The sequence below is a fragment of the Triticum urartu genome, chromosome 7, assembly GCF_003073215.2.
Source record: "Triticum urartu cultivar G1812 chromosome 7, Tu2.1, whole genome shotgun sequence".
NCBI lineage: Eukaryota > Viridiplantae > Streptophyta > Magnoliopsida > Poales > Poaceae > Triticum > Triticum urartu.
Window position 1 is genome coordinate 900,534 of NC_053028.1, and position 13,619 is coordinate 914,152.

The 13,619-nt window shown below is 45.3% G+C and overlaps 2 protein-coding genes across 2 annotated transcripts; both read left to right on the forward strand.

Moving 5' to 3' along the window:
• The first annotated feature begins 1,526 nt into the window (after positions 1–1,526).
• On the forward strand, positions 1,527–5,011 carry LOC125519684 (homogentisate 1,2-dioxygenase). Its single transcript, XM_048684414.1, has 8 exons — positions 1,527–1,989; positions 2,103–2,348; positions 2,565–2,644; positions 3,252–3,419; positions 3,516–3,691; positions 3,873–3,942; positions 4,053–4,207; positions 4,296–5,011. Exons 1-8 carry the CDS (start codon positions 1,781–1,783, stop codon positions 4,620–4,622), a joined length of 1,431 nt encoding a protein of 476 aa, XP_048540371.1. The 5' UTR covers positions 1,527–1,780; the 3' UTR covers positions 4,623–5,011.
• A 2,102-nt stretch (positions 5,012–7,113) lies between these two features.
• Positions 7,114–11,755, forward strand: LOC125519685 (lupeol synthase-like). The gene is given in 18 exon segments (XM_048684415.1): positions 7,114–7,280; positions 7,469–7,558; positions 7,730–7,927; positions 8,181–8,265; positions 8,377–8,543; positions 8,740–8,928; positions 9,027–9,159; positions 9,284–9,393; positions 9,476–9,598; positions 9,738–9,836; positions 10,070–10,126; positions 10,236–10,282; positions 10,356–10,499; positions 10,689–10,761; positions 10,763–10,867; positions 11,109–11,189; positions 11,401–11,484; positions 11,605–11,755. Coding segments are annotated over 18 exon segments (1,902 nt in total). The 5' UTR covers positions 7,114–7,277; the 3' UTR covers positions 11,719–11,755.
• Positions 11,756–13,619: the final 1,864 nt, after the last annotated feature.

Below are 13,619 nucleotides of genomic sequence, written 5' to 3' on the forward strand. Positions count from 1 at the left end.
ATGCAGTAGGGTGGTGGCAGGCAGCAGCAAGGTTGGGTTGGGGTGGGGATGGGATGGGATGGGATGCAAATGCAGTGGAAGCAAGCAATGCAAAGGTGGCTTGGTGCCTGTTAGGTGGGTGCTTGTTATGCCTGGGCTGGGTTCACTTTGTGTGAGCAGCAGCAGCTTTGGACTGGGAGGAGGATTGTTTCTAGGTGCTCCCGTTGCAGAGCAGGGCAGGCAGGCCCTTGCTGGTTTGTAGGTCTGGGTAGGGGAAAACAGGAGGAGAGGGGTTAGTAGTAGATGGTTGCATGGTTTGCTTCACTGGTTTCTCATCTTCTTCCTCTTCTTGTGTGCCTGCCTGCCTTCATCTGCTGTCAGTTGCAGACATTTGTCGAAGGAGTTGAAGAAAATGGAGGCGGCCAAGGTTGCCTTGCCCGGTTCTAGATTGGAAGTGCGGAGAACAATGTTGGAGAAATGCCCTTTTGGTGGACACAGATTCATAGTTGCTGTCGTTGTTCTGTTTACATTCCTGCCCATCCATGGATATGAACGGCGAGGGAAGAACTAGGGCGCCGATGATGTTGAAGAGACAGACGCGCATTTGCATATATCTTGCTAGGGATATGAATGTATGTGCAGCAGCATTGCAGTTTGGTGGTTTGTTTTCAGCACATGCAGCAGAGGGCCCCGTCTGTCGAGACATACTGCTAGCTACATATTCATCTGGACTGACAGGGTGGTTTTTCTTTTTCTTTTTTGAGTTGCTGACGGGGTGCATTTTGAACAGCAGACAGTCTGTGAGGTAAAAACGCATGCTCCAGCTTGTTACCATGAGAAAGGCACATACATAGAGTGATTGATGCGATTTGCTTCACTGGTTTTTCATCTTATTGTGTGCTTCAATCTGCTGTCAATGTTTGATCCGTCGATCAAACTATTGTCTGTTCATCAGCACATGGCATATAGTGTACTAAAACCATATATAGTTTCAAAAATCAGACCGGGGAGGCTGTCGGTTTAGTTTTTGATTGGTCGGACAACTGGTTCATCTGTTCATTTCGTTTGCAATAAGAAAACCCGAAATATCTAGGTTATTCTTCAATATTAAAATTGGCCTTAAATCAAACGAATACATGTAATATTGGATGTCATCCCTTACTGAATGTGTTGCTAGCCTAGTTTTACAGGTCATTTAGTGTGCCTGGGCACAAAGAAAGAGTTGGGTCACAAGTTTTACAGGTCATTTTATGAATATCTTCAGGTTTTTCTTAATCAAAAGATGAGTGCGCCTTAAAAACCGGACAGGGCATCGGTTCTGGTTTTTTCCTGTCGGACCGTTGGTTTGGTCTGGTTTTTCCTGTCCTGAAAGAGGAGAAGGCGGACAGTGACGGCGAGGACAACTCCCGGCGATGCGCAGATCCGGCTCGGTCCATATTGCGTCTTCGACCGGTACTTTCGCGAGAAGGACGGCAAGGGCGAGGGCGGCCGTGGATGAACTCCATCATAGTCAACACATGCCAAATTTGGTAGTCTGTTGGATTTGAAATATGATAATTGAGATGCTCCGCTGTAATAATAAAGCATTTGGGATCGTGAGTACTAGAGTGCTGCTTTGCTAATTGCTATTGGGAGTGGTGAGAGGAGAGAGACGCTTCATCCATCTCATCTGCCGCACAAGGCGACGACCTCCTGACGCTGTCCCTCACTCCCACACGCCTCGCCTGCTCGCCACTCGCTCCCTCTTCGCCTCGCCGGCGTCTGGGAAGGGCCACCGCCACCGCCACCGCCACCGGACACCATGTCCGCCGACCCGCCAAACCAGCCGGAGCAGAACGGCGACGGGTACGCGTACCTGTCGGGGCTGGGCAACAGCTTCGCCTCGGAGGCCGTCCCGGGGGCGCTACCCGCCAACGGCCACAACAGCCCGCTGCTCTGCCCGCTGGGCCTCTACGCCGAGCAGCTCTCCGGCACCTCCTTCACCACCCCGCGCCACCGCAACCTACGAACGTACGCTCTTCTTCCTCCCTCCTCCTCTGCTCTGCTCCCCCGCCGTTCCAACCTCCAGCCGAGGCGAGGCTGAATCAAGATCCGCTCTTTCTTCTTTCCGATTTGATTTGCAGGTGGATGTACCGGATCAAGCCGTCGGTGACCCACGACCCCTTCCACCCGCGGACCCCGCCCAACCCGCGCCTCCTCGCCGACTTCCACGACCCGAACGCCGCCGTCGCCACGCCCACCCAGCTCCGATGGCGGCCCGCCGACCTGCCGCCCCGCGATGCAGATGCGGACCTCGACTTCGTCGACGGCCTCTACACCGTCTGCGGCGCCGGCAGCTCCTTCCTCCGCCACGGATTCGCAGTCCACATGTATGTCCTCCACTCTGCTACTCCAACTGCTCTGCTTCTTCCTACTGTAGCTTACTAATTGCTGAACTGAACTGAACCATCCTTCAGTTCAGACTGTTCACCTCACCACTCCACTCCACAGTTGACTCTATTCAGCTGTTCCAAATTCAGACCAAAATTGAATGGCCGATTGACTCTGCTCGCGCTCGTGCTCATGCTCATGCCCTCTTGTTCCAGGTACGCCGCCAACAAGTCAATGGACGGGTGCGCCTTCTGCAACGCCGACGGCGACTTCCTCATCGTGCCACAGCAAGGGAGTGAGTGCAGCGCCTTTCACTCCAAACCACTAAATTCAGACACACTGTACCAGTATCTTCCTGCATCTAACCTCATGCTTCATTCCGATAAACTAACTCACAATTCAGCAACACAACCGCCGTTTCCTTTGTTACTACACCATACCCCGCTACGCCACCAGCAGGGTTATTATCACCTGGACATCCCACCGTTTGTTCCCCAACAATCTCTGCTTGACATCCTTTTCAGTGCCCCACCCGTACCGTCTTGTGTTGTTGTATGTGTGATTGATAGCATTTGAAAAGAAAATCTGGACTGAAATTGCCTCATAATTCAGTCACACATTTTTTGTTAGTACATATACCGGACCCCACTACCAATAGGGCGACGATCACGTCTTACTGTTGTTCCCCAAACTTATGTGCTCGCCGTCCTTTTCCAGTGTCCCCCTCATGTCGTCTTCTGTCGTCACGTGCGTTTGGCAGCATAGTTTTCTCTTAAAAAAGTTATAGAAAGAAAAAGGATTTTTTATTTATTTATGTAATGATGCACTGCCTGTTAAGTTTTGATTACCTTTGATGAGAATGTCGATCCTCATTACTTCCACGGTTTTGGTGTCAAGCCCAGAGTTGTTGATCACAACCGAATGCGGAAAGATGCTGGTGCCGCCTGGCGAAATCGTCGTCATTCCTCAAGGCTTCCGCTTCGCGGTCGACTTGCCTGACGGCCCTTCGCGTGGCTACGTTTCCGAGATCTTCGGCGCCCATTTCCAGCTCCCTGATCTCGGCCCAATTGGTAATATACTCGCGCCTCTGCATTCTGTATTCTACTGTAAGACTGAATCAGCATGCTGTGCTGTTATAAGGTGCCTAAAGTGTGCTTGGGGTGCAGGTGCTAATGGTTTGGCTTCGGCGAGGGATTTTCTTTCCCCCACGGCATGGTTCGAGCAAGTCCACCGCCCTGGATACGTCATAGTGCAGAAGTATGGTGGTGAGTTATTCACTGCCACACAGGATTTCTCGCCATTTAATGTGGTTGCGTGGCATGGAAATTATGTCCCTTACAAGGTAATAAACCATTCCAGCAGTGTGGACGCCTCATCTATCGAGTCCCTTTTAACTGTTAAAATGTGTCTTCTCTTGTTTACATAATTGATTAGGAATTTTGTAAGTGGTCATATGTGGAATGATTTTCTTTGGCCCTACATCTTGCCACATGTTCCTAACTTGATTTTTGTTTTCCTTTCAGTACGATCTGAGCAAGTTCTGTCCGTTTAACACTGTTCTGTTCGATCACGCTGATCCGTCAGTGAACACAGGTGACTGCTTCTTCTGACTGAGATAATACAGTTGGCGGAGCATTTGAGCTGCTTCTTGTGTTATGTGTCTGATAACCTCATGCATATGAATTGTTCCTCACATTTTGCAGTGCTGACTGCTCCAACTGACAAGCCTGGCGTGGCACTGCTTGATTTCGTGATATTCCCGCCTCGGTGGCTGGTGGCCGAGAACACGTTCCGCCCTCCGTACTACCATCGCAACTGCATGAGTGAGTTCATGGGGCTGATCTACGGTGTATACGAGGTAATAAATTTCTGGCCTCGGTATAAACTGAACTGAACTTGCTATCTGTTTCCTGAAGTCATTAACTGAACTGAACTTTGCAACACAGGCTAAAGCTGACGGCTTCCTCCCCGGAGGCGCGAGCCTGCACAGCTGCATGACACCGCACGGGCCGGACACCAAGACGTACGAGGCGACCATCAGCAAGCTTGGCGGTCCGGACGCCAACACGCCGACGAGGCTGAGCGGCACTCTGGCCTTCATGTTCGAGTCTGCGCTTATCCCGCGCGTGTGCCGCTGGGCGCTCGAGTCGCCGTCCCGGGACCTCGACTACTACCAGTGCTGGATTGGGCTCAAATCCCACTTCTCACATGGCAACGATGACGGTCCATCACTGGCGCCAACTGACGATGGCGACAAGGATGGCGAGAAGTAGCTCTGTTTCTGCAGGTAGGAAATGAAATTCCCAGGCCATGTGTGTATACTAGTTATTACTTGTGTAAAGGGAGAAAGCAAACAGTAATCAATCCAGTAGGAATAAATAAGCAGAATGTGCAGCATGCATGTACAATCAAAATCCCTATCCTATCCATTCCCATCACAATGTCATATGTATACATAATAGTAATATCACTAGCAAAAGCATGTACAATACATTGCGGTGACGAGCAGTTGGTTTTCTTTTGTGGTTAGCAGCCTATTTATTGGCTGATTGTACCCTGACCACTTTTGTTGAATAAAGCTCCCCTAGTTAATTCTGTAAGAATAAAGCTCCACATGTTTTTGGAATAAAGAGGAATAATGTGGCTGCATCTTCAGCCTTCTGCTTGTTGTGTTGACAGATACATACATGTATGTGCCTATCTCTAATCCATATAGATTCATCACTGAATTCTGGCCATCAGTTAGTTGCACCTGTATTGGATGTACAGAGTGCTTCAGAATTTGTGTGGATATAAGCAAATTCGGCATCCATCCAAATTCTGCTTCAGGGATGAAGTGGAGATGCATTTGATTCCAACCTGTAGCTAAGGCTGTGAGTATAATGTGATTGTTTCATGGAACAGCCTTGTAGCTAGTACTGAAGATTGTGCATATGAGGTGGGTAGGGAGGGAGGGTCCTCTGAACTCTTGGCAACTGGCTCTGCATTTTTTCTAGATCGACCCATGTTTTAGTCTCTGTATGTAATTAACGCTTGAGTACGTATTGCCTTCTTTGAATTCCAGTTTGTAACTTTGAACTGTGATTCCTTTTTTGTTTGTATTTAGTGTAACAGACGATGCTACCATGATCAATTGTTAAAGCATACTATATTCTTTCAGACATGGTGAATGCAGTTTAGCTGCTCTGTTGGCCTTCCATGATTAATTCCTAGTACTGATGCTGATATTGCTACCGTTTGTTCATTTTCACCGCATGCATCTAGTACTTTTGCTGATATTTACATATAAATAGTTGGAGCAATGAGGATTATAATGCATTGTATTTCTATCATACATGTTTCATGGTTGCCTGAAAAGATAAATCTAATTGAAGTGTGCAATTTATCGTTCTCGACTCAGACGAGCAGTTTGGGTGGGTGTCCGTGTCTTCAAGTTTTGGGCGTTGCAGTTATCAACTTACACAAAATGTTTCTACTTGCACAATGTTCTTTCTTTCTACAATTAATCACTGAATTTGAGCCGTCAGTCAGTTGCACCTGGATTCGACATACAGAGCGCTTCAGAAGTGTGGATATAAGCAAATTCGGCAACAATTTTTGTTTGAGGGTTCGGCAATCAAATTTTGCAATCAGAAGTGTGAGTCACATTGAGAAAGAACATTAACGAATCGTAACGCGAAAGGGGGCGACAAACTCCACAGTGAAATCGGCTAGATATATCATTGGAAGCGCACAAAATTAGTTTCAGAGTGCACCTACGAAATTCACTCTTTCATTTCATCGAATTTTCACAAACCGTTTGAGCAAACGAGATGGACGATGCGCCGCACTCACACGGCACACACCGAGAATCGCATGACGGTCAAGCATGCATAAGACATTTCCCCTGGTTTTCAGCTGCCAAGCAAGCTCCATCGTGATCGAGCACGCAAAAGGAAGGACTCATCGCTTCCATGTGATTTTCCCCCGCCCCATTTCCCGGACATATAAACACATTCGGCCCACTCTTCATGCATCATCCATGCTGCTACTCTGACCGACCGAATGCACAACATTCTACTCATCACCCTGCTTCTTTCATTCGGCGTTTGCTAGGGTGGGATGCGCACGCTCCTCCATCGATTCCCTCCGCTGTGATCGTGCCTGCTAACAAGTGCAATTCAAATATTCTGTAAGTGCTTTGATGCTCTCTTATTTATGTCAGTACGTCTTCGATGGTTACATGACATATTTCCTATTTCCAAGAACCTATATATCAAACTCCTGCATGCATGGAGAAATTAAGGTGGCAAAACCTCTCAGCAGTAAAAGAGAGAACCTGATTATGGATATTCTTTCCACAGTTTCTGACCTCTTAGACCCTGCTTTTGCCATCAGGTGTGGCTTGATAGTGGCAGAAGAATATTGTGTTTGTGCTGTAAAAAATATAAATGTGGAAGCTCAAGATTGCTGAGGGTGGCCCGTGGCTCACGAGCGGCAACAATCACGTCGGAAGAGAAACATGGGAGTTTGACCAAAATGACACCGGATCAAGCGAAGAGCGGGATGCGGTCGACGCTTCACGGGCCGAATTCCAGAAGAACAGGTTCAGGACAAGGCACAGCTCCGATGTTTTGGCCCGCATGCAGGTAATTAAAATGCACCGATATATACACACCTTGTCTTGGTGGTATCTATCCAACTGAATATTTGAAGCGTTTTTATGAAACTGAGTACATGCTCTGCTTTTTGTTGTGCAGCTAGCAAAGGGGAATAAGTTCAGCCTTGACCAACAACAGAAACCAAAAGATGATGAAACTAGTGGTGATATCAATATAGCTACGGTGTCGGAGACACTGAGAAGGGCACTCAGATACTTCTCAGCCGTACAAGCGCATGATGGGCACTGGCCAGGAGATTTTCCGGGGCCTCTCTTTACCACAGCAACCATGGTAATTAAGATGCATCATACATAAATTTGATGTTTGTTTGTTTGCATCATCATCACCATCAAGTTAGTTATGATAAACATTTATTTAGATGGTTATGCGTGCTATATATTCTTGCTAACTATTCACAACTTTGGTGTGACATCGACATGGGAGACATTCTCATGTTTGTTCATTCCTGCTTGCTGCAGATCATAGTTTTGTATGTCACGGAGTCGTTAGGTACTATGCTATCGTCAGAACACCGCAAGGAGATCTATCGCTATCTGTACAACCGACAGGTAAGGTGCACGCCACATTTGCCAGGAATTAATCTTGGGTAACTTTTAACAAGTTCTGTTTTCCACAATATATATTTTTCACTAAAACTGTTTCTACGGATGTCTTCAAAAAATTTACACAAGAAAATTATATCGGAATAAATAGACTGACCCAAGTTTTTGTATTATCAGAATATGGATGGAGGATGGGGACTACATGCGGAAGGTGAGAGCTCCATGCTCAGCTCGGCTCTCAACTATACCGCTCTAAGACTACTTGGTGAGGGTGCTGATGATGGACCGGATATGTCCATGCCGAAAGCTAGGAAATGGATACATGACCATGGTGGTGCAACAATGATACCAATCTTGGGAAAAGTCTGGCTCTCGGTAACAATCATCGTCCTTGTGCCGGCTCCAAGTTTCTATTTTCAGCAAGTGATTCACAAGTTAGCTTGATTCGCCAAACATTTGACGCTTCTTGTTAATATACTAAGAGTAAAAAATATGTTCTTGTTAACAAGCAAGTCTGAAACTGCATGCTTTCAGTTATGCAGAATACTTCAACAAGAGTAAAAGTTTGACAAAACTATTTATGTCGATCGACCCGAAGCGCATATGAACTATATACCTGATGCTGCAGGTACTTGGGGTTTTTGAATGGTCAGGTGTAAACCCTATGCCCCCAGAATTGTTCCTTCTGCCATCCTTCGTTCCTATTCAACCAGGTACGCAGAGTTCTTCGCCGGTGCGTTCAGTGTTCAGCAATGTTACTAGGTATGAACCATATTAGGAAGAGCTTATTTTATGAGAACAATCATGTGGTTTCTCAAATGCAGGACGGTTGTGGAGTCACTTCAGAATGGCTTTCATCCCCATGTCCTATTTATATGGCAAGAAGTTTGTTGGCCCAATAACAAAACTCGTTTTATCATTAAGGGAAGAGCTGCATATTCACCCCTACAAAAAGATTAACTGGAAGCAAGCACGCAAATTATGCGCAAAGGTGAGTCCACTAACTATATAGTTTTACCGTTTGTTCTGCAAGTATTCTACGTGATTTCACATTTAGATTTAATTTCATATGTAGAGTTCTGATCTGTCACAGTTACAATCTGTCCTCACAACTAGAATAAACTGTCAGTGAATTTCTTGTTCAGTTTTAAAGGATTGGTGACAACAGATTATGAATTCAAATGCAGGAAGATGCCTATCATCCACATACCTGGCTCCAAGAATGCTTGGCCGATTGCCTTTACAGTTTCGGTGAACCTTTTCTGGCATGTTGGCCAGTTTCCTACATGAGACGAAAAGCTCTACGACAAATTGCTGATTTCCTGAAATACGAAGATGATATTTCACGGTATATCTGCATCGGCGCCGCGCAAAAGGTAAGGCTTGCGGAGGTCTTATCAAAATAATTCAGTGCTGATTTTCAGTGAGCTGTAAATGAACGTCATTTCCTCACAAAGAATAAACATTATTACAGGCATTATCCATGTTATGCTGTTGGTCTGAGAATCCCAATTCAGATGCATTCAAGCACCACTTGGCTAGAGTTGCTGATTTCCTATGGCTCGGCGAAGATGGGATGAAAGTGCGGGTAAATTTTAATGACTCTTGTTTCTGTAATATACAGGGCGAATATATCCTTCCAATTTAAAATGCATCTCAGTCAAATTGAAATTTGTGCACAAACTAACTGATGTTACACAACTTCATTGTTCATTCAAAAGGTGTGTGCAGGTCAATCATGGGATGTCGCTTTCGCCGTACAAGCGATATTAGCGGGTGATGTTGCAGAGGAATTTGGAAGCACTCTCAAGAAAGCACACCATTTCATAAAAGCATCCCAGGTATTAATTTTCCAGAATTGAATCTTGTTACTTATATTTATCTTGACTTAATCCCTAACCCTACTAACTTAATTTTGTTAAGATTGTGGACAATCCTTCAGGTGACTTCGCCAGAAAGTACCGTCACATTTCTAAAGGAGGATGGGCCTTCCAGGTTGCGGATCAGGGCTGGCAAGTTTCAGATTGCACAGCAGAAGCTCTTAAGGTGCGATATCAAATTAACTAAAGATGCAAAATAAGGTGGACAGAACTAAAATGGAAACATGCCTTTCATTTTGCTACTACAAAGTATTGCATTTCATTTTGTTTCAGCCTTTCAGGCTTTTGTAATTCCTCTGTTTCAGGCTCTGTTACTGCTCTCAAAGTTTCCGTCAGATATCGTGGGTGATCAGATGGAAACATGCCGCTTCCATGATGCAGTGAACATATTATTATCTTTACAGGTGTGGAAACACATGTTGTACTTCAGATTCTATATTTTGGTCTGTGCATAGACAGGGGCATGTCCGTAAAGTTGGGTAAATGTTAGTTTTCAGTTTGATGCTAGTGAATAATTCAGCACTAAGGCCATATGACTGGTAACGAAAGGCAGATTCAGTACAAGCAATGTCTACTCTTATGTGCAAGTTCTGTCAGGTTGTGTAAAAATGATTTGACACTAGTAGGTTGTCTGCAGAATCCTAATGGTGGCTATGGAACTTGGGAGCTAGCTCGTACACATCCTTGGATGGAGGCAAGTGTCTTGTAAAACACCTGCACTTCATGCTATTATTATTTGGAGTTTAGGAAACTCAATTTAACATTGGGTAATGAGACTTTTAATATTTTTTTCCCTTTTTCAGAATTTAAACATGACAGAGATATATGCAGACATCATGGTGGAGCATCAGTAAGAAATCTACAACTTTTCTTAGCAATAGCTCTTGCATGTGACTCAATATTAATACGCATACATATCACAGGTACGTCGAGTGTACCTCGTCGGTCATCCAAGCATTGGCCCTGTTTCGGCAAAAATACCCCGTGCATCGGGAAGATGAAATAGAACAGTGCATCAGGAGAGCGACAGAATTCATCGAGAAGTCACAGAATGAGGACGGTTCATGGTCAGTCTACTATCAAAAGAAATCTAGTGTTTATAAGTATTAACAAGGAGAAGGTGTGTTCTTGACACATTGCTACCTTTCATTAGCTAACTAAACAAGAAAATGGTCACATATTGAACTTTTGGCAAAATGCTGCAACTTCTCTTGATGGAGAAATTAGCAATCGATGGTCATTAAGTTATTTTGCAGGTTTGGATCATGGGGTGTTTGCTTCACATATGGCACATGGTTTGCTATAGAGGGCCTATCAGCAGTTGGACAGTGTTAACAATAACAGCACCTACATTCGGAAGGCTTGCCAGTTTCTATTATCGAAGCAGCTAAGGAATGGTGGATGGGGTGAGAGTCATCTTTCATCCACAACCAAGGTAAACGCCATCGAATGACTTCTTATGTTGATGAACAGAAAGTGCTCACATCTTTGAGAAAATCAAGGATCCTGACAAAGAAAATATTCTTTATTCTTTCTTCTTCCTTTTTTTTTTCTTGTTTTACGGGGTTATTCTTTCTTCATTTCTTTCTTCAATATACCTTGAAACAAGATACTGGCAAAAACACATGCACTTCCTATGGTAACTGATCACACATGTCATCTCAAATTCTAAACAGGCTTACACGAACCTAGATGGGGAGAAATCACACATAGTCAACACCGCATGGGCGATGTTGGCGCTAATGAAAGCTGGACAGGTGTTCACTTCTCTTTCTCTCTCCAAATGTCAAATTCCAAAGAACTACCATGGAGTTAATGCACCTTTAGCTCCAGAATAATCGAACCAATCTATAGTATAGCTTCTGATCTTGGAAAAAAAATTATAGGATAACTTCAAGGTTCAGGTTCTAATTAATTCCATTGAATTATGAAGTATTGAATTAATTCTAGCTTTTCTTCGAAGTTCAGGCCGAAAGAGATGCATCTCCTTTGCACAAAGCAGCAGGACTTATCATGAACATGCAACTCGGCAATGGTGATTTCCCTCAGGAGGTAACTAACTGCTACAATGTACCATGTGTTATACACTTATACTACAATTTGATCCAAAATCCTATATTCTTATCTTATAATGCTATAATTAAATGCTATAATTTGTATGTTATTATGCAGGAAATGATTGGAAGTTTCTTGAAGAATGGCCCCTTATGTTATATGGCTTATCGCAATATATTCCCCATATGGGCCCTTGGAGAGTATCATAGATTGGTACTTTGCTCCGACTAAATTAGTTACTTCGGGTTTGGAGCAACTGAATTATGCTCCTCTGCTGGCAATGCTACCCTATGAACCCGGCAGGCTGAAAGTGATTTCTTGAAAGAAAGAGAAGATTTGTATGTCTTGAAGGAAGAAACAAGAAGATAGTCGAGTAATTATAGGTGGTGTGCATATATGAACATGGTACAGAATATTATCTGTTGTAATCGATTCATTAATTTGTTGTAAATTGTACATGATTCCCCAATTTTTTTTGTACAATCATTGTTATGCAGATGTATTAGTACTATTAAATAATTAATTATTGATACAGTAGCTTGTTGTGTACTTTATGCAATTAATTATTAGTGCACAATGGTACAGATAGTTGTGTACTGTACTGCATAGTACTGTGAATTAATTATTATTAGTACTGGTATTCCATATATTTTTAGTATTAGTTAACCTATTGCAGTAGCTTGTTGATTTATTATTATTATTATTATTATTATTATTATTATTATTATTATTATGGAAAACTCTTAAAAACAACCGGATGATCTTTTCTCTCTAAAGCCATCTCCACTACTCGCCATGTGCCCCTGTGAGGTCCCGCCCGCCGCTCTCGTTCTAACCTTATCTCTTTACAGAGTCATCTCTTCCACATATTTCTCCCTCTCCCTTCCGTCTTCTTCGTCATGCACGGGCAGAGGAGAGGCCCCCATGACGAGCAGCACCACCGCCGCTGCCTGCTGCAACTATACCCCCCCCCCCAGCAACCCGGCCTTCTTCTTCTCCCTCGAAATCGCCGCCCTCTGCCTAAGGATACTCATAGTGGGGAGGATCATATACTAGTATCATGCATATGATACTAGTGTATGATACCACCTTCATAGTGCATAGTATCATAGGACCTTATTTATCGCCATGCATGACACAAAGTAGTATAGTATTTATTATATTACGGTATTTACCTATGTTACTCTAACCCTCTCTCTCTTCTTTAATTATATGCCACATCATCATGTTTGCTATTCCTGAATGCATGATACCGGCTATGATAACCCCACTATGGCCAGCCTAATATTTCTTCCCACGGGAGCTGATACTCCCCTCCCTTTGCCACCCCATGGATCTCGTCGTTGACCGCTGCCGGCATTGCAAAACGGCTCGTCGACTGTTGTCGGCGTTGCACGCCAAGGGCGTCGGGGAGGGGGGGGGGGCTATGCAGCAGCTCATCGACTTTTGCAGCGCTGCAAACAAGACGGCTGAAGGATCATCGACGCTGCGATGCAGCACTCTCCGGTGTTGCTAGAGTTCGAGGAGGCGTCGCCGTGCTGTGGGAGGGTGGTGTCGTTAGCGCTGCTGCGGCGAAGCTGCAATGCAGCACACGCGTTGATGCGACCGTTGATCTCACCGGTGGGCAGAAGCTTCAACGCAACATCCATGGTGTTGCGCGGGCGGCAGAGCTGTGATGCAACTGTATTGTTGCAAACGGCGGACCTCATTGGCAGAGCTACAGTGCAGCGTGGATGGTGCTACCACCAGCGACTTCACCGGCGACGGAGCTGCAGTGCAGCGTGGATGGTGCTGCCACCAGTGACCTCACCGACGACGAGCTGTAGTGCAGCGTGCTGCTATCGTCTCATCGTGGCGCGACAGAGTTGCGATGTAGCGCATGTACTGCAGGGACCAGAAAATCTCACCAACGGCGGAGCTCCAGTGCAGTGGGCATGGTGCTACCCGCCGGCGACAGAGCTGTAGTGCAGCGGACGTGGCGCTGCGTGCCGGCCGGCGGAGCTGCAGTGCAACATGCCGGTGGGCACCGGAAATGCAGTGCTACTGTCAATCTGCCAATGGAGGGTGCGGGTGCTGCGGTTCAGCTTTGCTGCGTTGACCAATCGACCGGTTCGTGAGCAATGGATCCGACG